The sequence below is a fragment of the Dictyostelium purpureum genome (assembly GCF_000190715.1).
Source record: "Dictyostelium purpureum unplaced genomic scaffold DICPUscaffold_33, whole genome shotgun sequence".
Classification (NCBI taxonomy): Eukaryota; Evosea; class Eumycetozoa; order Dictyosteliales; family Dictyosteliaceae; genus Dictyostelium; species Dictyostelium purpureum.
In genome coordinates this window covers 48,066-73,236 of record NW_003519370.1, presented here as the reverse complement: position 1 = coordinate 73,236, position 25,171 = coordinate 48,066, and the positions used below count along the sequence as shown (strand labels likewise).

Genomic DNA, 25,171 nt, shown 5'->3' with positions numbered 1-25,171 from the left:
AAAAAATTGAAATATATATCATGTTTTATATGTCATTGCAATGTGTCATATACATTATCAATTGATAATGTAATTATAATAACAGTATGAACCTCAAAAAGCTTGTGTGTTGATTTATTTTTTTTTTTTTTTTTTTTTTTTTTTTAAAAATATTACAAAAATAATTTATTTATTTATTTATTTATTTATTTATTTATTTATTATTTTTATAAAAACAAATATTTTATATTGAAATTTTATTTATTTTCTTGATGTTTAATAATAGTATGAATTAAAATAAATGTTGATTTTGAAACAATGATTGAGCATTTTTCTAGAGTTTTGTTTTTTAAACTTCTAAAGTAGTCTATAATAATGAGATTGTTTATATCTTCACCTAAAATCCCTCTTAGATTTGGTATTAAGTTATATTCGAAAAAGAATTCCAACATTTCTAAATCTGCTAAATTGGTGAATGATTCTCTATACTTTATTAGTTCTAGGAGCATTTCTTTATTTATTTTAAAAGTAGTTGATGGGAATGCAGAATGAGTGAGTTTAAATAATAGGGTATTTTTTGTGGTGAATGCAAGGTTTAAAATATTATATTTGTATTCTTCGCTATGATTTAATGAAATGATATATTGCTTTTTTTCTTTTAAAATATATTGAATTAATGGGTGATACTCTTGAAATGAAAATTTCTGTAGTAGGGTTTCCAAGAATAATCTTTTATCTCTTTCTGTAAAACAATTGGACCAATAGAATTCAGTAATATCGAATCTAGTTGAGCACATATCTATAATAGTGTAAGTACCGATGATAGTATGCTTTAGCATTGGTTCATATAGTTTTTCAAACCACCTCATTGGGATTTGTTTACAAATGTCCCATTTAAAAGCTTCAAAGGTTTTCCGGCTAATTTGAGTTGTACGGCTCTCTATTAGTCTTAGTACTGACTCATATAAACCTCTACCTAAAAAATCAAGAGCAATATTATCTGTTTTCAAAAATTTATAAGTATGGAAGGGGGTTTCATATAGTTTATCATTTAGATCCTTGAAATATTCTTTATAATTGCTAACCTGGTCATTGTCCGGGTCTACTAGATTTAATATGAATTCTTGATTTATGAAGTTTGGTAATTCTTCTATTATTAGTTCTATTAAGCATTTGTTTGAGAATGGTTTTAATAGATTATTATCTGATAAATAGGTTATAATTTCCATTGGATCTTTGATTGTTGATAGTGATTGTTCATTTATGCCATTTATATAGTTATTGTTAATTAAGTTTAATATTTTAATTATTGATTTATAGTCTTTAGATACTGCTGATTTTAAAAATATATAAATTAAAATATTTGATTTATTTGAAAGAAACTTGAATGGGTTTTCACTTTGATTGTATATTCTATCAAGAATACTCTGATCCATTTTTTCTACTATTTCAAGCAAGGGATCCAGTTTGATTTGCTGTAGCTGTAGAAGCATGTTTCTAATAAAAATTTCAAAGGTAATTTCATTTTCATTATATTCTGTGAAACCTTTATTTGATAAATTATTTAAAAGCAAATTGAAATCTAACAAATAAATATTATTTAACTTTTTTTTCGAAATTTTTTTCTCTATTGCCTCTTGAACATCTTCTTCTTTCTCCAATGGAATTTCCTTCAAATGTTGGCCCAGTAAATATATTTTATTGAAATTGAATTGTTTTGGTGACCCATCTTTTTTAAAATGGTACTTAAACATTCTTTTAAAATAGTTTGAGATGTAATAGATATATTTTTCTTTAAAGATTGAATAGTTTTCTAAAAGCCATGCTAAAAGTTGGTGGTTGTAGATGGAAATGGTTACTTTAAAAATTTCAAACCAAACCGAGTCATCTAGTTCTTTGGTGTTAAATAGATAATTGAAATATAACTTTGCATTTTCATGGTTTGAAGCATCGAATGGAATGTCTTTTTCATGGTAATCAAATAACTTGAAGCTGACTATTGGGTTATTTAAAAATATTTCTAAAGTACCTTTTGATAAATGCAGTAGCGAATAAGAAAATAGAAAGTAACCGTTGTTTTTAATTAAAAGTGGATTGTTATACCAGTGTCCATTTTGTAAGAAATGAAGAATGTAGTAGTGGCCCATTAAATCGAATATTTTATTTGGTGGGTATCTTTGGTTTAGCAATTCAAATAGTGAATCGAATGTATTGATTTCTTGGTTCCTTTGGGAAAGCTGTTCTTTGAATTCATTGGCGTTTTCAAAAAATTCTGGATATTTGTTAAGATTGTTTAACAATAATATTTTTGCGTGGCTGATATTATTTGAACAGTTTTTAAAAGTGATTTGATTATTATTTTTTAGCAGTGTATCAATTATTTTGTTTAATAATGGTTGCTTGTGAATAGTTTTGTCATTGGTAATCATTATATTGTGTGAGGAGTTTTCTTCTAATACTGCTACCATGTCAAGGTTCAAATGGTTTTCTATAAGCTCCAATGAATCCTTGTTTATATTTTTTAAAAATTTAAAAAATTGACATGGTACTGTTATTGGAATGTTATTACTATTATTACTATATATTAACTCTTTAATTTTATCCTGTATATTTTCATTGATTTGAATATCTATTTCATTTACTTTTTGTTTTTTATTAACAAATTCTTGATTTTTATCTATATTTTTTTTATTTTTATTATTATTATATTTAATTTGTTCAATTGTTTTAATTATTGATATTGATATTTTAGGAGAATATTCTAATTGATGGAGTGAAATCTCTAATAAATCAAATAGTTTATATGATGGATTTATTATATTGGATATTGTTAATGTTTTTTTATCTCCCATGGTGCTATTGTTATTACTAAAATTAGTGATGTTATAGTCGATGTAATTTGAGTGTGTAAATTCCAAAATGTGTTGAACCCAAACTTTGATATCTGTATTTGATATTACGTGTTTATAGTTTTTCCATATCAATTGATAAATTTCTTCAATCATCACTGTATCACATAATTTATATTTTAAACTGTAATTGGCTTCTAATAAATTAAATGAATAATAATCAATTATTAATAAATGATTTGATCTTAATTTATCTAATATCATTGAATATTTTTCATTTGAAAGTAATGATGACAATGATGTTGAACCATAATACCCTGCATAGCCTTCAATATGTATAAACCTTAAAATATTGTTTCTAATAACTTTATTTCCAAATAATTTTAAAAATAAATCACCTCTATCCATTTATTATTTTTTTAAATCTATAATTATATATTGTTTATATTATTTATTATTTATTTTTTATTATTGTGTGGCTTTACTTTTACAATTTTTAATGTTATTTGGGGGTTAATCAAAAAAAAAAAAAAAAAATTAATATTTATTTTAATTAAAATTATAAAAATATTTTTTTTCAATTTTTTTTTTTAAATTAAAAAATTCAAAGAATCAATAAAAAAATTATAAATGTAATAAATGGTGGTGTTAAAAAAAAATTAAACAAGTCTGATTTCACAATCCCTCTTTTAATGTTATTTTGGTTGTTACTGATAAAAATAATAACTCTGTTGATTATTAATTGTGTTGATTATTATTAGGTAATGATCCTTGTTTATTACTCATCCCCTTCTAATCGGAGCCCTAAAAGCATGGTTTTCCTTTTTTTTTTTTTTTTTTTTAATTTATTAAAAATAAACTTTGAAAAAAGAAAAAAATTAAAAAATTATTAAAAAAAAAAATTTTTAAAAAAAAAATTAAAAAAAAAAAATGTTTTTTTACTTTATTTAATTCACACTTTTATCTATTTTGATTTTATTATTTTTAGGTTTTAGTATGATTAATTTATGCAGAGGTTTGGGTTCAATGTTTTTTTTTAAATTTATAATTTCAAAAAAAACATGCTGGAATTTGAAATTTAATATACAGGAGGTTTGTGCGTTAAGAAATACTAAAGAGATCTAAAGTGGAACACCATACCATGTCGATTATTTCTACGTCATGGATTTGTCTTGTTATCATGGAGGGAAATTCCGAAATCTCTAAATACTGAAACAGCACCCTCTATTTGATAATGTCTATACAATTTACAATTGGTAACGATATTGTATACTTTTGAAGCTATTAGACTACGTAAGACTGAAGTTCTTAAGGCGGCTGGTTGATGTAAATCTTTAGTTCTAATGTAATCAAAACTTATTATATATCATTTTAATTCATATTTCAATATAATGAACAATCATAGAAATTAACAGCTCCAGGTCATCCACAAGCAGATGGTCAGTTGAAAAGAATGATGAGAACAATTAAAGAGACCCTATCCAAAGTAGATGGGATGAAGAGATATCGAATATTGAATGCTCAATAAATAATTCAATTAAATTAACTCCAGTAAGTATTGTATATGGGTTTGAATCAAGAATGCTTTATAATATCATAAAAAATTACAATATAGATTCCGTTGAGGGTATGTATTTTACTCAATATATTTAAACTTCAAAGTAGAACAAGCAGTTCATTATTATAAGAATAGAAAAGAATTAGAAATCGAAAATAATAATTTAGTTTTGGTCAAAGGAAGCGTTTTATATCCAATTAAAAATATATTATCACAGGATCAATTCAAATTATTACCGAGAGATGGTCAATCAATTCAAATTTAAAAAAATTAAAAAAGTTATTAGGTCAGGTATTTTAGTTCAATCCAGTAATTTTTTGCTTTGGAAGGGATGTGTAATGAACAATGATCATTACTTAGTAATAATCAACAATTAAAAAAAAAAAAAAATTTAAAAAAATAAAAAAATAAAAAATATAAAAATATAAAAACTTTTTAGATTTTAGTTTATCTTATATCATTGAATATTTTTCATTTAAAAGTAACTATTCCAATGATTTTGTACCATAATATCATATATAGTCTTCTATACCAATTTGAATAAACCTCAAAATTTTTTTTCTAATTACTTTATTTCCAAATAATTTTAAAATAAATTTCCTCTATCCATTTTATATTTTTAAATGTATTATTATTATATTTTTTATTCTGTGACTTTACTTTTACAATTTTTAATGACGGAGCAAACAAAAAAAAACTTAAAAAATTAATATTTGTTTTTTTAATTAAATTAAAATTAATATTTATTTTTTTAATTTTAATTTTAATTAATTTTTTTTTTTTTTAAATTAAAAAATTCAAGGACATCTTTTTAATTACAAATAAAAATAATTGCAATAGTTTTTCAAGAAATTTATGAAGATCAAGTAAATCAAAATAAAGTTTAAAAAATTTTATAAAAAATTAAATTTATTATATTATTTCTAAAGGTTTTAAATAGAACTATTGAATTAATTTAAAAAATTGTTTGAAATAATTTTATTTAATTTTTTTTTTATATTTTTATTTTGGGAAAATATATTTTTATTTTATATCAATAATGAACGAGCTACTATCATCTCTAATAAACTATCGCGTAAATGAAGAGTTAAAAAACAGTAGTAATATTAGTGATAGGTAAGTACAATACAATACAATTAATGTAAATAATAGATAAATTATAAGCATGTTAATTGGTGTTTTATCTTTTTAACTATTTATTATAGATTATTTTATATAGTTTGGAATAATATATTTTTAAGAACTGAAATTTATAACCATATTTTAATGTTTATTGAGCATAGTATTGTAATTCTTGATATATCCCGTTATGACCAGTTTAAATATAAATCTTATATAACAACACTTGAGTGGTTTGGTGATCCACTACCAGATAAAAATGGTTTTCCTCCATTTTTGACAGATTTATATTTATACAGTTTTTGTGAAAAACTACTTCCATCAACTTTACCAAATACAATTACTACACTCACATTTGGAGATTATTTTAACCAAGTAATTCTACCTGGAACATTACCAAATAGTCTCACAACACTCACATTCGGTTTTCAATTTAACCAAGTAGTTCTACCCGGCTCATTACCAAATAGCCTCACAACACTCACATTCGGTGATGGTTTTAACCAAGCTTTTCTACCTGGAACATTACCAAATAGTCTCACAACACTCACATTTATTCGTGATTTTAACCAAGTAATTCTACCCGGCACATTACCAAATATTCTCACAACACTCACTTTCGGTTATAGTTTTACCCAATTAATTCCACCTGGAACCTTACCAAATAGTCTCACAACACTCACATTTGATGATGATTTTGACCAAGAATTTCTACTTGAAATATCAAATCGTCTCACATCACTCACATTCGATGATGATTTTAACCAAATGATTCTACTCTGCTCTTTACCAAATAGTCTCACAACACTCAAACTCAGTATTTATTTTAATGAAGTAATTCTACCCGGCACATTACCAAATAGTCTCACAACACTCACATTCGGTTATTTTTTTAAATCAAGTAGTTCTACCCAGCGCATTACCAAATAGTCTCACAACACTCACATTCGGTCGTTGTTTTAACCAAGTAATTCTACCCGGAACATTACCAAATAGTCTCACAAAACTCACATTCGGTAATGATTTTAACCGAGTAGTTCTACCCGACACATTACCAAATAGTCTCACAACACTCACATTCGGTTATAATTTTAACCTAGTAGTTCTACCCGGCACATTACCAAATAGTCTCACAACAATCACATTTGGAGATTATTTTAACCAATTAATTATACCCGACACATTACCAAATAGTCTCACAACACTCAAATTCGGTAATGATTTTGATCAACTAATTCTACCCGACACATTACCAAATAGTCTCACAACACTCACATTCGGTCGTTGTTTTAACCAAGTAATTCTACCCGACACATTACCAAATAGTCTCACAACACTCACATTCGGTTATGATTTCAACCAAGTAATTCCACCCGACACATTACCAATTAGTCTCACAATACTCACATTCGGTTTTCAATTTAACCAAGTACTTATACCCGGCTCATTACCAATTAGTCTCACAACACTCACATTTGGAGATTATTTTAACCAATTAATTCTACCCGACACATTACCAAATAGTCTCACAACACTCACATTTGGAAATCATTTTAACCAAGTAATTATACCCGACACATTACCAAATAGTCTCACAACACTCACATTTGGAGATTATTTTAACCAATTAATTATACCCGACACATTACCAATTAGTCTCACAATACTCACATTCGGTTATGGTTTTGGCCAAGTACTTATACCCGGCTCATTACCAATTAGTCTCACAACACTCACATTGGGTCCTACATTTAATCAAATATTTCCAAGCCCAATTCCATATAGTTCTACCAACAAATTTTTAAAGTGTAAATTTTTACCTTAAATAAATTATTATTTTATGTATTAAACAACAAAGATCCATAAGTTTTACCCAAATACTGAAACAAAAACAAACCATTAACAAAACAAAAATAAAGAAAAATTATTATATAATTAAAAAAATAAATAATTAAATAAAAAATAAGTAATTTTCATTTTAATTCTTTTTTTAATCATTAAATAATAATATATATAAATAAAATGTATATTTTAGAGAATACAACAATCATTATCAAACCATCTTCAAACATGGCTTACAATTTTTTCTAAGACTATAAAAAATAATTAGCAACAAAAAACCCTTTAAATAAATTTATTAAACAAACTAAATACTAATAAACATTAATTTGAATATAAAATGTATTATAATTATTAAATTACACATTTTATTTTATTTAAATATTTAATTATTATTTACCAAAACCTTTGATGATAATATCTATTGATTTGGATATTATATTGTTTTGTAATTGTTGAATGGAAATTAAATTTGTACCAAACTGACTATCCACCCAATTCTTTAATAAAACAATAACTAAACTATCGAGACCATACTGATTCAATTGGAATTCCATGTTGATTTTTGATTCTTCAATTGAAAGTAGTTCCGATATTTTATTTAAAAATTGAGATTTAATATTTTCATTTCTGTTGCTATTATTTGATTTGTTGATTATTTTAATAATATTGGTTTGATAGTCAAATTTAATAAGATTGGAATTTGATTTTAAAGATACCATGTTTTCATAATTAAAATCAGATAAACAGAAGTTTGAATGATTGTTTTTATCTTGAATGAAGAGGTCAAGTGAACTTAAAATTAGTTGTGGTGAAATTAGTTTTAAAAAAAAACTTTCAAACATTGTTTCGATTGCATCATTTCTTGAGACAAATCCAGTTGATGATATTGCACCTAAATTTATTGATAGTGAAGGTAGTCCAATTGATTTTCTATATTTTGATAATGAGTCAATTGTATTGCAAGCACTAACATAACAACATTGTCTATGTGAACCAGTAACTGAAGCAGCAGATGATGCCATAATAAATTGTTTTAATTTCCATGAACGTTGAATTGATTCATTGTGTAAATTGATTGCTCCAATTGTTTTTGCACCATGTGCGATATTTAAACGATTCAAATCGACATCTTGAATATCACCAATCTCATTTACAAATGCAAAGTGTATTACTGTATCGATATTTGTAATGTTTGAGTTTGATTCTAGATTGTTTAATACATTGTGAACTTTATTACTATCTTCGATATCGATTTGATTAAAGTGGAAATTAATTGTATTATCTTTTTGATGTTTAGTTTGATTGATTAATAGTTCTAATTCCCATTTTAATGGTGATTTTGATAAAATTATAATATTATCGATTGATTTGTTTGAATATTTAACAAGCCATTTCATAATTTCTAATATAATACCTGTTTGACCTGTTACTAATATGTTTTTACCGATATCTAATCTTGATGTATCATAGCTGCTTTTCATAATGATTTGATCACTTTGTTTTTGTTCATTAAATACTTTTGATAACATATCTATATCATGATTTACAACGATTTTACCAATATGTTGTCTTTGATTAATATATTCGATTGCATCTTTAAACTGACCATTTGAATATTCAATGATTGGAATTAATTCTAATTTATTTGAATTAAACAGTTTAACTACTTTTTTTAATATACTTTTAAACAATGGTCCTGAAAATTCAACAAGTTCTACATTATTATATCCATAGTTGTATTTAAAGTGATTGTTTGTCATATAATCATTTGGTGTTAAATGTGTAATGGAAAGATCGACAATTCTACCACAAGTATTTAAACATTGGAAATTTGAATCCATATATTCTGATGATAATGTATTAATTATTAAATCTACACCTTGATGATCTTGGTCACATTCTAATTGTTTTAATTTGTTTTTAATTTGATGAACATAGTTTTTATTTCTTGATGAATAGATACCAGTAATAAATGATCCATATTTATTGATCAAGTATTCTTCTTTGTCCTTTGAACCGACTGTTAAAAATATATAACCTTTGTGTTGTTTACACTTTAATAGCTCTAATGCTGATAGACCAACACCACCTGCTGCTGAATGAATTAAAATTGTTTGATTTGTTTGTAAATTACCGATATAGTATATACTGTGTAATGTGGTAACATAAATTGTTGGAATGGATGCTGCTTGTATAAATGAGACATTTGATGGTTTGTAATAAACAAAGTTATAGTCCATTATAATATGTGATCCACTGGTTTTTGTTGCAACCCCAAGCACTTCATCTCCAATTTTAAATTTCTTTACATCACTACCACATCGAGTAATAATACCGCTAAAATCATTTCCAATATTTGGCATTTGATTTATTCCATTTTCAACTTCTTCTTCTTTGCCATATTTGAGATCAACATTATTTGATATTTGACCAATATACATTAAATAATCTTTATAGTTGATACCAGTACCTTTTATTTGAACTTCAATTTCATTTGGTTTTAATTCTTGTTTTTTAGTTTTTAATTTATATTCTAAATTTGGATCAAGTTGAATCATTAAATTATCTTTATTTGTTTCAAAAGAGTTTGATGTAAATGATTGTTTAATTTTTGTTTGTTTTTTGTATCTTTCATAATAAACTGTATTGTTTTTGATTGTGAATTCCCTTTGAATATTTGTGGTTGGATTTATTAAAATATCAATAAGTGATAGTATATTTTCATTTTGAATTGATGTATTATCGAAATCTAATGAATATAAATCTAATTGTGGGAATTCTGCCAAATATTTTGCTGCTCCATTGATTGATGACGATAAATAGTTGTTTGATGTCGAGTTTAATAATATTAAAACATGTTTAAAAAAGCTTTCAATTTCAAACTGAAGTAACATTTGATTAATTTGAATGTATTCGAATGTTATTTCTTTAAAATTATTGATATATAATGGATCAATTGCTTTCATAAAGATTATTAATGTTTTACTTTGTCTAATGGAGTCTATTGATTTAACAGTCCAGTTGTTAAGATCATAAAAGTTGTCGATTTGTATTATTTTTGAACTTAATAATTTATTTGATTTGAATGATTCGTTGATTTGTGTGCAATATCTACTATTTCCAAATAATATAATATTATCATGTGATGTTAATTGTTTCATTGTTTCAATATTTGATAATACCATTTCATTTATGTTTTGTTTTCTTGTTTGAATTAAAAATATTGCATTTGGATTTCCAGATACTGTGGTATCTTTATAGTTGCAATCATTTAGTAATTTGTACCAACTTTCTTGTTTCATACAGCTTCTATCTTTTCTGATGTCAATATCTTCTGGTGATGGCCACCATTGTGGGAATACACCAAATATAGAATCTAGGTATAATGATTTGTATGGTGGTTCTACAAAAATAATTTGACCATTGGGTGTTAAAATATTATGGATCTCATTTAAAATAATTTTAAGATGTTTTACGACATGTAATACATTTGACATTACAACCATATCGTAATAAGATGCTTTTAAATCTTGATCTTTTAATGATTTGTCTAAATCTAGAGTACGATAGATTAAATTTACACCTTTGATGTTTGAAAGTTTTTCTTTAACGTCTGAAAAAAATGATGCTGAAATATCGCTCCATGTGTATTCTATATCGATATTTGATGTTGGATTATCATTTAAAAGTTTGTTGATTTTTTCTAATATTAAAACTGATAACGAACCCACACCACCTCCAAATTCTATGATTCTGAATACTATTGGTTCATTAATAATTGGTTTGATTGATTCCGAAACAATTTCACTTAATAAATTGTTTACTGGTCTTACAAAATTTGACCTTTGATAAAAGTGATCTAATAATCCACCTTCATATAATGATTGAGGAGTGTCAATGTTGGGATCGTCATCTTCTAATGGGAATATTAGCTTTGACATAACTGTGGTTGTTTTTTCTATTAGTTTAACACTTTTATCACTTTTGCCACCAGGGAATTCATGCATTTGTTTATTGATTCCCAAATTATTATATTTTTTTAAAATTTCAAAAATAAAGATAAATAAATTTTCATTTACCTGAGCGTTGTGGGAGATTTGTATGAATTGGTTGTAGTCTATTGTTGATAATGTTTCTTTGTTGATAGTTGGACGTCTTTGATTAATTTGATAGTAAAATAATGATAACAAATGTTCAATTGATACTGTTTGTTGATAAGCTTCATCAAAGCCCAATTCTTCTAATTGACACAAGTGTTTGAATGATTGCGGTTTTTTGATTATAGAGTCTTTTGATTGTTGAATTGGTAGATAGATTTCATTGGATGGTGGTGGTGTAATTAAGGTATTATCAATGATTGGTGTAAGTGATGTACAAACAACATTTGTAATTTCAATTAATAATGTGCCATCATTTAACATTATTTGAATGGATCCAGAGTATGAGTATAAATTGATTCTTGATTTCATTTCAGAATATACATATATTTCAGAGTGTTGTTGATCATTTGGTGATGGTATGTTTGATGAATAATATTTTAATCCTTCGACTTTATCCAATACAATTTGGCATTGATGTTTGATAAAACTTAGCATTCCATGTAAACATGTATCTAATATTGCAGTATTAATGAATGATTTCATTGTATCGTTGTTGAGTAAATGATTGAATTCATTTTGATTTTGAATTTCATTTAATGATACAATCGATAGAGAGCAGTTATCGCCAATATAGCATTCTTTGACACCTTGGAATAAACCTTTGTATGTTAATCCGGTTTTGATTTTAATTGATTCATAAAGCTCTGATTTTGATAGTTTGGTAAAGTTACAACTATTTCTTATTTCGTCAATTTTGATTCGATTTATTTCGTTACCATGTTTGAATAAACTAAAATTACCAGTGGAGCATAATACCCATTGATTTGTTGTTGTATCTTTAAAGTGTGATTTGACATTGTATTCATTTTTTGAAAGTGTATTAATTGTTGTTTGTAGACATTGATTAACATCATCTTGTAAAACTAATGGTGTTTTAAATTCGATTGAGTTGATTGTAATATCTTGATTTGGATAGATGTTGAATAAATTAATGATGTATCCACACCCTGGGAAGTAGTATTTTCCTTTTACTTGATGTCCTTTTAGCCATTGGAATGGTTGTTTTTTAGTGTCTATATATGTTTGATAAAGTTTAATTGATAAATCATTTGAAACACCATGATGTTGAATTGCAGGTCCTTCTTTTTTGATCTTTTCATATGCTAAATCTTGTTTGAAATACATTTTATCATCCCATTGATATAATGGAAGTTTGTATAATGCTTTATGAATAAAATTTTTGTGATTTTGTTGATTTAACTGTGATTTGAAATTAATATTAAATGAGTTGTTTACATAAAGTTTTGAAATTGTGTTTAAAAATTCATTGTAATCATTTTTCTTTTTGTGAAGTGGTGAGTGAATAGTTATTTTTTCTCCATTTTTAAAATATGATGATTGTGTTGATTTCATTTGATTTAAATGGAATAATAATGTTGAATGTGGTGCAATTTCGATAAATGTGACTTCATTTCCAAGTTCATTTTCTTCAATATATTTATATATGTTTGAAATGGTTTGAGTGAATCTTACTGGTTGTAAAACATTTTCAAATACATATTCTGAATTGAATGGTGTTGTTTCGTGGTTAAATAGGTTGGTTGTGACTGTTGAAACTATTGGTGTTGTTGATTGTTTTGATTTAATGTTCATTGAACATATTTCATCTTTAATAACTAATTGGCTTGATGTATGGAGTGATGATAATGTTCCTAGCATTACACAAAATATATTTTTTGATTTTAAATCAGTTACAATTTCATTTATTAAATGTTCTTGACCAGATAATACAATTGATGATTGGGAGTTGTAGCATGCAATATTGACTGTTGGATATTTTGATGAATAGTTTGATATATATTCTTCAGCACTTATGTTTACAGATAACATTCTACCAGTACCAGTTGTTTTATTTTGAGCAATGGATCTGTGGTATACTAAATAACATAATGTTTCAAAGTCAATCATACCAGAGCAATATGATGCTGATATTTCACCAAGAGAATGACCAACGATTAAATCTGCTTTGATACCCCAGTATTTATAAAGTTCGAATAATGATACTTGAATCATAATATTTGATGGTTGTGCAATAGTATGATCATGTACTGATTTCATATCATTATCATCGATTGATCTTAGTTTTTGTAAAACAGAGTACCCATAGTATTTGAATAATTCACTGTCGAATTTGTCTACCCATTGTTTGAATATTGCTTCATTTTCATATAGTTCTAATGCCATTCTATTATATTGGGATCCTTGACCGCAAAATACAAATACTGTAAATGGAGTGTTGTTATTAACTGAAATGTTTGAAACTGTGTTTGTATTGGATGTTTTGATTTCATTTTTTGAATCTTTAAACTCCTCCCAATTACCTGCAATAATAACTGATCTTTGAACAAGTGATGTTGATTTATATTGGATTTGGTTATTTACAAATTCATTAAAATTTAAAGTGTCTGGTTGTTCCATAATAATTTGTTTGTATTTATCAAGTGATGTTGATGAGTTTGATGAGAACGGTATTAAATACTTTTTGTTAATATTATTTACATTTTGAATTATATCTCGATAGTATTCTGATAAAATAATACAACAATTTGATCCTGTAATTATTTTTAAAATAAAAAATTTTTAGAATACTTTTTTTTTTTATAAAATTTTTAATATAAAATACTTACCCGTTATACCAAAGTTATTAATTGCCATAACAGTATTTTTGTTATTGTGGTTGAATGGTATTGGTTCAGTTACAACTTTTAGATGCCACTCATCGAATTTGATAGCTGGATTTGGTGATTTAAAGTTGATATTTTGAACAAATGATTGATTTTTATACATTACACAACATTTGATTAATGACATTATACCTGATGATGCTTCACCATGACCAATATTTGATTTAATAGACCCGATTAAAACTTGTTTGTCAATATCTTTAAAGACTTTTGAAATACCTTCTAGTTCTATTGGATCTCCAGCTAATGTACCAGTACCGTGACATTCAAAATAGTCAATATCTGATGCACTGATTTGACCATTAGTAGATTCGATTGCAGATTTAATATTTTCATATTGTGATGATTTTGATGGTGAATAAAAGTTTGATTTATCATAGTTACCATCTACATTTGAACTTGATCCATTGATAACACAATAAATGTTGTTACCATCTTTAATTGCTTGTTCTAAATTCTTCAATACTATAACACCGACACATTCAGAACGTACATATCCATCTGCATCTGATGAGAATGTGTGACACTTTCCAGTTGGACTTAACATTGATAAATGAGAAAATGATTTTGATATATTTGGGTCTAATATTAAAACAAATAAAAATATTAGTTTAATTTAATAATTCTTTATAAAAACTCTTTATTAAAAATTATATACATACCAAGTATCAAGTTAACACCACCTACAATAGATACATCAGATTGGCCGTATTTGATAGATTTGTAACCAAGATTAATAGCATTTAATGATGAACTACATGCAGTATCGATGGTGAGTGATTCACCACGAAAATCAAAGCAATATGATACTCTATTTGCTTGCGAATGTGATGTTGCTCCAAAAATATTATTTTGAGTTTCAAATGGTGATTTATTGACATTATCGTAGTCGACAGTTGATGAACCAATAAATGTACTTGTATTTGAACCTCTTAATGTCAATGGATCAATACCGCTATCTTCTAATGCTTCCCATGTACACTTTAATAGTAATCTTTGTTGTGGATCGATTGTATTGACATGTTCATCACTTGGATTGATTCCAAAGAAAATTGGATCAAATGACTTCCATTCTTCAAGTGGAATAAGACCAGCATATTTGCAAACGATATCACCACTGACACTATAGTTATCAGACCATCTTTCAGATGTTTCTACGATACCATCGAAACCATTTACCAAGTTCTCCCATAATTGATTTGTATTTGAAATCGATTTTGTCAAACTACCACTTGGTGCTCTAAAACCTATACCTAAAACTGCAACATTGGACTTATTCGCTAATAAATTATTTTTTGAGTGCATTTCTATAACTTTAAAAACAAATAAAGAAAATTGAAAGTATTTTTTTTTTTTTTTAATTTTTCTTTTTTCTTTTCTGGTAATAAATAAAACAATTCATTTTTATAATGGTTAATTTTAAGGTTAAGTTAATATCATTATTATTAATTATTAATTAATAATAATGATATTAATTGTTTTTTATAAATCAATTATGGATACCCCATATCTGTCTTTTCTTTTTTTAAAAAGATCAATTTTAAAAATTTAAAAATAAAAAAAAAAAATTAAAAAAATAGATATCTTGTGAGGAAAAAAAATTTAAAAAAAAATTTTCACCCCAGTAAAAGATTTTTCATAGATAAAAAAAAATTTTTATAACTCTTTTATTATACTTGCAAAACTGAATTTAATCTTTAATTAATAAAAAATTTACATAATTAATCTTTTATATTTTTAGATTTATTATTAGGAATATTTTTTTTATAAAAAATTATTCATTTTTATGCATTTTTAAAATTATTTTCCTTTTATAATAATCTATTGATTTTGATATTTTATTGTTTTGTAATTGTTGTATTTAAGTTAAGATCATAATTAAAGGAAATTTTTAAATTAATATCGAAATAAATTATAAAATATATTTATTTTCATATTTCACAAGCTGAAATGGTTTGTTTTATTTTGTTTTTAATTTGAGTTGTATTTTTTCTTTATTGGATGTGCTTCTGTATTGAATACATATTTATCTAAAGGGATTACACTCGAGTCTACAAAGAGCAAATAAAGATATTTTAAAGTTTCGGACATATAGTAGCTTTGTTGGGTTGTATTTCTGAAACCAGTAATAATGTTTTTTAAACCAATGTATCCATTTGGCACTCTGCATGTGCCGGGTAGAACTACTTGGTTAAAATCATCACCGAATGTGAGTGTAGTAATTGTATTTGGTAAATTTGAGTCAATATTTTAAAAAAACTGAATAAATATAAATTTGTCAAAAATGGTGAAAATTCATTTTTATCAGGTAGTGGATCACCACACCACTCAAGGGTTGTAACATATGATTTAAATTTAAACTGGTCATAACTGGATATATCATGACTTACAACACTATGGGAAATAAACGTTATTTAAATGCAGAATACAACAATCCTTATCAAACCATCCGCAAACAATTAGCATGAAAAAACACTTTAAATATAAATATAAAATTATTTTATTTAAATATTTTTGATAAAATTATTATTTACCATAACCTTTGATGATAATATCTATTGATTTGGATATTATATTGTTTTGTAATTGTTGAATGGAAATTAAATTTGTACCAAACTGACTATCCACCCAATTCTTTAATAAAACAATAACTAAACTATCGAGACCATACTGGTTCAATTGGAATTCCATGTTGATTTTTGATTCTTCAATTGAAAGTAGTCCTGATATTTTATTTAAAAATTGAGATTTAATATTTTCTTTACTATTATTATTATCTTTTGATTTGTTGTTTATTTTAATAATATTGGTTTGATAATCAAATTTAATAAGATTGGAATTTGATTTTAAAGATACCATGTTTTCATAACCAAAATCAGATAAACAATAGTTTGAATGATTGTTTTTATCTTGAATGAAGAGGTCAAGTGAACTTAAAATTAGTTGTGGTGAGATTAATTTTAAAACAGAACTATGGAACATTGTTTCGATTGCATCATTTCTTGAAACAAATCCAGTTGATGATATTGCACCTAAATTTATTGATAGTGAAGGTAGTCCAATTGATTTTCTATATTTTGATAATGAGTCAATTGTATTACAAGCACTAACATAACAACATTGTCTATGTGAACCAACAATTGATGATGCAGATGATGCCACTATAAATTGTTTTAATTTCCATGAACGTTGAATTGATTCATTGTGTAAATTGATTGCTCCAATTGTTTTTGCACCATGTGCGATATTTAAACGATTCAAATCGACTTCTTTAACATCACAAATATCATTTACAAATGCAAAGTGTATTACTGTATCGATATTTGTAATGTTAAAGAAGTTTGATTCTAGATTGTTTAATACATTGTGAACTTTATTACTATCTTCGATATCGATTTGATTAAAGTGGAAATTAATTGTATTGTCTTTTTGATGTTTAGTTTGATTGATTAATAGTTCTAATTCCCATTTTAATGGTGATTTTGATAGAATTATAATATTATCGATTGATTTGTTTGAATATTTAACAAGCCATTTCATAATTTCTAATATAATACCTGTTTGACCTGTTACTAATATATTTTTACCAATATCTAATCTTGAAATATCATAATTATTCTTCATAATAATTGAATTGCTTTGTTTTTGTTCATTAAATACTTTTGATAACATATCTATATCATGATTTACAACGATTTTACCAATATGTTGTCTTTGATTAATATATTCGATTGCATCTTTAAACTGACCATTTGAATATTCAATGATTGGAATTAGTTCTAATTTATTTGAATTAAACATTTTGGCAACTTTTTTTAATAAACTTTTAAATAATGATCCTGAAAATTCAACAAGTTCTACATTATTATATCCATAGTTGTATTTAAAGTGATTGTTTGTCATATAATCATTTGGTGTTAAATGTGTAATTGATAGATCGACAATTCTACCACAAGTATTTAAACATTGGAAATTTGAATCCATATATTCTGATGAAAGTGTGTTTAATATTAAATCTACACCTTGATGATCTTGGTCACATTGTAATTGTTTTAATTTGTCTTTAATTTGATGAACATAGTTTTTATTTCTTGATGAATAGATACCAGTAATGAATGAGCCATATTTATTGATCAAGTATTCTTCTTTATCTTTTGAACCGACTGTTAAAAATATATAACCTTTGTGTTGTTTACACTTTAATAGTTCTAATGATGATAGACCAACACCACCTGCTGCTGAGTGAATTAAAATTGTTTGATTTGTTTGTAAATTACCGATATAGAAAATACTGTGTAATGTGGTAACATAAACTGATGGAATGGATGCTGCTTGTATAAATGAGACATTTGATGGTTTGTAATAAACAAAGTTATAGTCCATTATAATATGTGATCCACTGGTTTTTGAAGCAGCCCCAAATACTTCATCTCCAATTTTAAATTTCTTCACATCACTACCACATCGAGTAATAATACCGCTAAAATCATTTCCAATATTTGGCATTTGATATATTCCATTTTCAACTTCTTCTTTTTTGCCATATTTGAGATCAACATTATTTGATATTTGACCAATATACATTAAATAGTCTTTATAGTTGATTCCGGTACCTTTTATTTGAACTTCAATTTCATTTGGTTTTAATTCTTGTTTTTTAGTTTTTAATTTATATTCTAAATTTGGATCAAGTTGAATCATTAAATTATCTTTATTTGTTTCAAAAGAGTTTGATGTAAATGATTGTTTAATTTTTGTTTGTTTTTTGTATCTTTCATAATAAACTGTATTGTTTTTGATTGTGAATTCCCTTTGAATATTTGTGGTTGGATTTATTAAAATATCAATAAGTGATAGTATATTTTCATTTTGAATTGAAATATTATCGAAATCTAGTGTATATAGATCTAATTGGGGGAATTCTGCGAAATATCTTGCTGTTCCATTGATTGATGATGATAAATAGTTGTTTGATGTTGAATTTAATAATATTAAAACGTGTTTAAAAAAGTTTTCAATTTCAAAATGAAGTAACATTTGATTAATTTGAATGTATTCGAATGTTATTTCTTTAAAATTATTGATATCTAATGGATCAATTGCTTTCATAAAGATTATTAATGTTTTACTTTTTCTAATGGAGTCGATTGATTTAATAATCCAGTCGTTAAGTTCACTAAAGTTATCGATTTGTATTATTTTTGAACTTAATAATTTATTTGATTTGAATGATTCGTTGATTTGTGTGCAATATCTACTATTTCCAAATAATATTATACTGTCCGGTGATGTTAATTGTTTCATTGATTCAATATTTGATAATACCATTTCATTTATGTTTTGTTTTCTTGTTTGAATTAAAAAGAATGAATTAAGATTTCCAGATATTGTGGTATCTTTATAGTTGCAATCATTTAGTAATTTGTACCAACTTTCTTGTTTGATACAGCTTCTATCTTTTCTGATGTCAATATCTTCTGGTGATGGCCACCATTGGGGGAATACACCGAATATGGAGTCTAGATATAATGATTTGTATGGTGGTTCTACAATAACAACTTGACCATTTGGTATTAAAATATTTTGGATTTCATTTAAACTAAATCTAAGTTGTTTTACGACATGTAATACATTTGACATTACAACCATATCGTAATAGGATTCTTTTAAATCTTGATCTTTTAATGGTTTGTCTAAATCTAGAGTACGATATATTATATTTACACCTTTGATGTTTGAAAGTTTTTCTTTAACGTCTGAAAAAAATGATGCTGAAATATCGCTCCATGTGTATTCTATATCGATATTTGATGTTGGATTATCATTTAAAAGTTTGTTGATTTTATCTAATATTAAAATTGATAACGAACCCACACCACCTCCAAATTCTATGATTCTGAATACTATTGGTTCATTAATAATTGGTTTAATTGATTCTGAAACAACTTCACTTAGAAAATTGTTAATTGGTCTTACAAAATTTAGATTTTGGTAAAAGTGATCCAATAATCCATCTTCAAATAATGTTTGAGGAGTGTCAATGTTTGGATCGTCATCTTCTAATGGGAATATAAGTTTTGACATAACTGTGGTTGTTTTTTCTAAAAGCATAATACTTTTATCACTATTGTCATTAGGGAATTCATTTAGTTGTTTATTAATACCCAAGCTATTATATTTTTTTAAAATATCGAAAATAAAGATAAATAAATTTTCATTTACCTCATCGTTATAGTAGATTTGGTCGAATTGATTATAATCCATTTTTGATAATATTTCTCTGTTGATAGATGGACGTCTTTGATTAATTTGATAATAAAATAATGATAACAAATGTTCATTCGATACTGTTTGTTGATAAACTTCATCAAAGCCCAATTCTTCTAATTGACACAAGTGTTTGAATGATTGTGGTCTATTAATGATAGAGTCTTTTGATTGTTGAATTGGTAGATAGATTTCATTGGATGGTGGTGGTGTAATTAAGGTATTATCAATGATTGGTGTAAGTGATGTACAAATAACATTTGTAATTTCAATTAATAATGTGCCATCATTTAACATTATTTGAATGGATCCAGAGTATGAGTATAAATTGATTCTTGATTTCATTTCAGAATATACATATATTTCAGAGTGTTGTTGATCAGTTGGTGATGGTATGTTTGATGAATAATATTTTAATCCTTCGATTTTATCCAATACAATTTGGCATTGATGTTTGATAAAACTTAGCATTCCATGTAAACATGTATCTAATATTGCAGTATTAATGAATGATTTCATTGTATCGTTGTTGAGTAAATGATTGAATTCATTTTGATTTTGAATTTCATTTAATGATACAATCGATAGAGAGCAGTTATCGCCAATATAACATTCTTTGACACCTTGGAATAAACCTTTGTATGTTAATCCGGTTTTGATTTTAATTGATTCATAAAGCTCTGATTTTGATAGTTTGGTAAAGTTACATTTATTTCTTATTTCGTCAATATTGATTCGGTTTATTTCGTTACCATGTTTGAATAAACTAAAGTTACCAGTGGAACATAATACCCATTGATTTGTATTTGTATCTTTAAAGTGTGATTTGACATTGTATTCATTTTTTGAAAGTGTATTAACTGTTGTTTGTAGACATTGATTAACATCATCTTGTAAAACTAATGGTGTTTTAAATTCGATTGAGTTGATTGTAATATCTTGATTTGGATATATGTTGAATAAATTAATGATGTATCCACACCCTGGGAAGTAGTATTTGCTTTTTACTTGATGTCCTTTTAGCCATTGGAATGGTTGTTTTTTAGTGTCTATATATGTTTGATAAAGTTTAATTGATAAATCATTTGAAACACCATGATGTTGAATTGAAGGTCCTTCTTTTTTGATCTTTTCATATGCTGAATTTTGTTTGAAATACATTTTATCATCCCATTGATATAATGGAAGTTTGTATAATGCTTTATGAATATAACTGTTGTGTTTTTGATTCAATTGTGATTTGAAATTAATATTAAATGAGTGGTTGACATAAAGTTTTGAAATTGTGTTTAAAAATTCATTGTAATCATTTTTTTTTTTGTGAAGTGGTGAATGAATTGTTATTTTTTCTCCATTTTTAAAATATGATGATTGTGTTGATTTCATTTGATTTAAATGGAATAATAATGTTGAATGTGGTGCAATTTCGATAAATGTGACTTCATTTCCAAGTTCATTTTCTTCAATATATTTATATATGTTTGAAATAGTTTGAGTGAATCTTACTGGTTGTAAAACATTTTCAAATACATATTCTGAATTGAATGGTGTTGTTTCGTGGTTAAATAGGTTGGTTGTAACTGTTGAAAATATTGGAGTTGTTGATTGTTTTGATTTAATGTTCATTGAATATATTTCATCTTTAATAACTATTTGGCTTGATGTATGGAGTGATGATAATGTTCCTAACATTACACAAAATATATTTTTTGATTTTAAATCAGTTACAATTTCACTTATTAAATGTTCTTGACCAGATACTACAATTGATGATTGGGAGTTGTAGCATGCAATATTGACTGTTGGATATTTTGATGAATAATTTGATATATATTCTTCGGCACTTATATTTACAGATAGCATTCTACCAGTACCAGTTGTTTTATTTTGAGCAATGGATCTGTGGTATACTAAATAACATAATGTTTCAAAGTCAATCATACCAGAGCAATATGATGCTGATATTTCACCAAGAGAATGACCAACGATTAAATCTGCTTTGATACCCCAGTATTTATAAAGTTCGAATAATGATACTTGAATCATAATATTTGATGGTTGCGCAATAGTATGTACATGTACTGATTTCATATCATTATCATCGATTGATCTTAGTTTTTGTAAAACAGAGTACCCATAGTATTTGAATAATTCACTGTCGAATTTGTCTACCCATTGTTTGAATATTGCTTCATTTTCATATAGTTCTAATGCCATTCTATTATATTGTGATCCTTGACCGCAAAATACAAATATTGTAAATGGAGTGTTGTTATTAACTGTAATGTTTGAAACTGTGTTTGTATTGGATGTTTTGATTTCATTTTTTGAATCTTTAAACTCCTCCCAATTACTTGCAATAATAACTGATCTTTGAACGAGTGATGTTGATTTATATTGGATTTGATTATTTACAAATTCATTAAAATTTAATGTGTTTGATTGATCCATAATAATTTGTTTGTATTTGTCAAGTGATGTTGATGAGTTTGATGAGAATGGTATTAAATACTTTTTTTTATAACTATTATCATTTTGAAAAATATCTCGATAGTATTCTGATAAAATAATACAACAATTTGATCCTGTTATTTTTTTTTTAAATTTTAAAATATTAATATATTAATTCTTTTTTTTATATTTTAATAAATTAAAAAATACTTACCAGTTATACCAAAGTTATTAATTGCCATAATAGTATTTTTGTTATTGTTATTAAAAGGTGTTGGTTCAGTAACAACTTTTAGACACCATTCATCGAATTTGATAGCTGGGTTTGGTGATTTAAAGTTGATATTTTGAACAAATGATTGGTTTTTATACATTACACAACATTTGATTAATGACATTATACCTGATGATGCTTCACCATGACCAATATTTGATTTAATAGACCCGATTAAAACTTGTTTGTTTGTATCTTTGAATACTCTTGAAATACCTTCTAGCTCTATTGGATCTCCAGATAGTGTACCAGTACCGTGACATTCAAAATAGTCAATATCTGATGCACTGATTTGACCATTAGTAGATTCGATTGCAGATTTAATATTTTCATATTGTGATGATTTTGATGGTGAATAAAAGTTTGATTTATCATAGTTACCATCTACATTTGAACTTGATCCATTGATAACACAATAAATGTTGTTACCATCTTTAATTGCTTGTTCTAAATTCTTCAATACTATAACACCGACACATTCAGAACGTACATATCCATCTGCATCCGATGAGAATGTGTGGCACTTTCCAGTTGGACTTAACATTGATAAATGAGAAAATGATTTTGATATATTTGGGTCTAATATTTAAAACAAATAAAAATATTAGTTTAATTTAATAATTCTTTATAAAAACCTTTTATTAAAAATGATAAACATACCAAGTATCAAGTTAACACCACCTACAATAGATACATCAGATTGACCATATTTAATAGATTTGTAACCAAGATTAATTGCATTTAATGATGAACTGCATGCAGTATCGATGGTGAGTGATTCACCACGAAAATCAAAGCAGTATGATACTCTATTTGCTTGCGAATGTGATGTTGCTCCAAAAATATTATTTTGAGTTTCAAATGGTGATTTATTGACATTATCGTAGTCGACAGTTGATGAACCAATAAATGTACTTGTATTTGAACCTCTTAATGTCAATGGATCAATACCGCTATCTTCTAATGCTTCCCATGTACACTTTAACAGTAATCTTTGTTGTGGATCGATTGTATTGACATGTTCATCACTTGGATTGATTCCAAAGAAAATTGGATCAAAAGACTTCCATTCTTCAAGTGGAATAAGACCAGCATATTTGCAAACGATATCACCACTGACACTATAGTTATCAGACCATCTTTCAGATGTTTCTACAATACCATTGAAACCATTTAACAAGCTATCCCATAGTTGATTTGTATTTGAAATTGAATTTGACAAATTACCACTTGGCGCTCTGAAACCTATACCTATAACTGCAACATTGCATTTATCCACTAATAAATTATTTTTTGAATGCATTTCTATAACTTTTAAAACAAATAAAGAAAAATGATAGGTTGTTTTTTTTTTTTTTCATTTTATATTTTCATAACCTATGTGAATAAAATAATTCATATCTAAATTAGTATTAATTATAAGGTAAAGTTAATATCATTATTATTAATTATCATTTATTATAAATCATTTTTATGCATACCTAATATTTTTATTAATCAAAGGGAAAAAAATTTATTATTAATTACTCATCAATACTCTTTTATTATGTATGTAAAACTGAAGTATCTTTCAAATTGACTACAAACTTTAGTTATAATCTCTTTTATATTTTTAGATTTATTATTTTTTTTTTATTAATTTTATAAAAAAATCACATTTGTGTGTGTAATAGAAATTAAAAAGGTTTTAAATTTATTTTTTTAATTAATATTAATTTTTTTAAGAAATAGTTGATTATTGAACCTTGAGTATTACCTAAAAAAAATATACACCTTTGCAAGTATAGAATACAGATTTGAAAATTAAAAAAATTAAAAATAAAAATTAAAAAAATTGGTCCTTTATTAAAAAAAAATTTTAGGTGCCATAAATTCAAAATTATATATATAAATCCTTTTTTTCATTACTAAAAGCAATATAAATTTATAAATTAATTTTCGAAAAATTTTATAAAATATATTTATTTTTATTAATAACATGTTAAAAT

General features: G+C 25.6%; 5 protein-coding genes across 5 annotated transcripts; 1 reads left to right on the top strand and 4 right to left on the bottom strand.

Moving 5' to 3' along the window:
* Window positions 1–236: 236 nt before the first annotated feature.
* On the bottom strand, window positions 237–3,236 carry DICPUDRAFT_148710 (uncharacterized protein; the record flags this gene model as incomplete). Its single annotated transcript, XM_003284823.1, has 2 exons — window positions 237–1,975; window positions 2,522–3,236. The coding sequence occupies 2 exons, from the start codon at window positions 3,234–3,236 to the stop codon at window positions 237–239; spliced, it is 2,454 nt and encodes an 817-aa protein (XP_003284871.1).
* A 2,545-nt stretch (window positions 3,237–5,781) lies between these two features.
* Window positions 5,782–7,048, top strand: DICPUDRAFT_8579 (uncharacterized protein; the record flags this gene model as incomplete). Its single annotated transcript, XM_003284841.1, has 2 exons — window positions 5,782–6,040; window positions 6,411–7,048. Coding segments are annotated over 2 exons (897 nt in total), but the record flags the coding sequence as incomplete, so codon positions are not given.
* Window positions 7,049–7,736: 688 nt separating this feature from the next.
* Window positions 7,737–15,496, bottom strand: DICPUDRAFT_75833 (uncharacterized protein; the record flags this gene model as incomplete). Its single annotated transcript, XM_003284822.1, has 3 exons — window positions 7,737–14,059; window positions 14,135–14,773; window positions 14,854–15,496. 3 exons carry the CDS (start codon window positions 15,494–15,496, stop codon window positions 7,737–7,739), a joined length of 7,605 nt encoding a protein of 2,534 aa, XP_003284870.1.
* A 666-nt stretch (window positions 15,497–16,162) lies between these two features.
* On the bottom strand, window positions 16,163–16,360 carry DICPUDRAFT_28384 (uncharacterized protein; the record flags this gene model as incomplete). The annotated part of the gene is made up of 1 exon (XM_003284821.1): window positions 16,163–16,360. A coding segment is annotated over one exon (198 nt), but the record flags the coding sequence as incomplete, so codon positions are not given.
* A 357-nt stretch (window positions 16,361–16,717) lies between these two features.
* On the bottom strand, window positions 16,718–24,486 carry DICPUDRAFT_28418 (uncharacterized protein; the record flags this gene model as incomplete). The annotated part of the gene is made up of 3 exons (XM_003284820.1): window positions 16,718–23,043; window positions 23,124–23,762; window positions 23,844–24,486. The coding sequence occupies 3 exons, from the start codon at window positions 24,484–24,486 to the stop codon at window positions 16,718–16,720; spliced, it is 7,608 nt and encodes a 2,535-aa protein (XP_003284868.1).
* Between the last annotated feature and the right edge of the window lie 685 nt (window positions 24,487–25,171).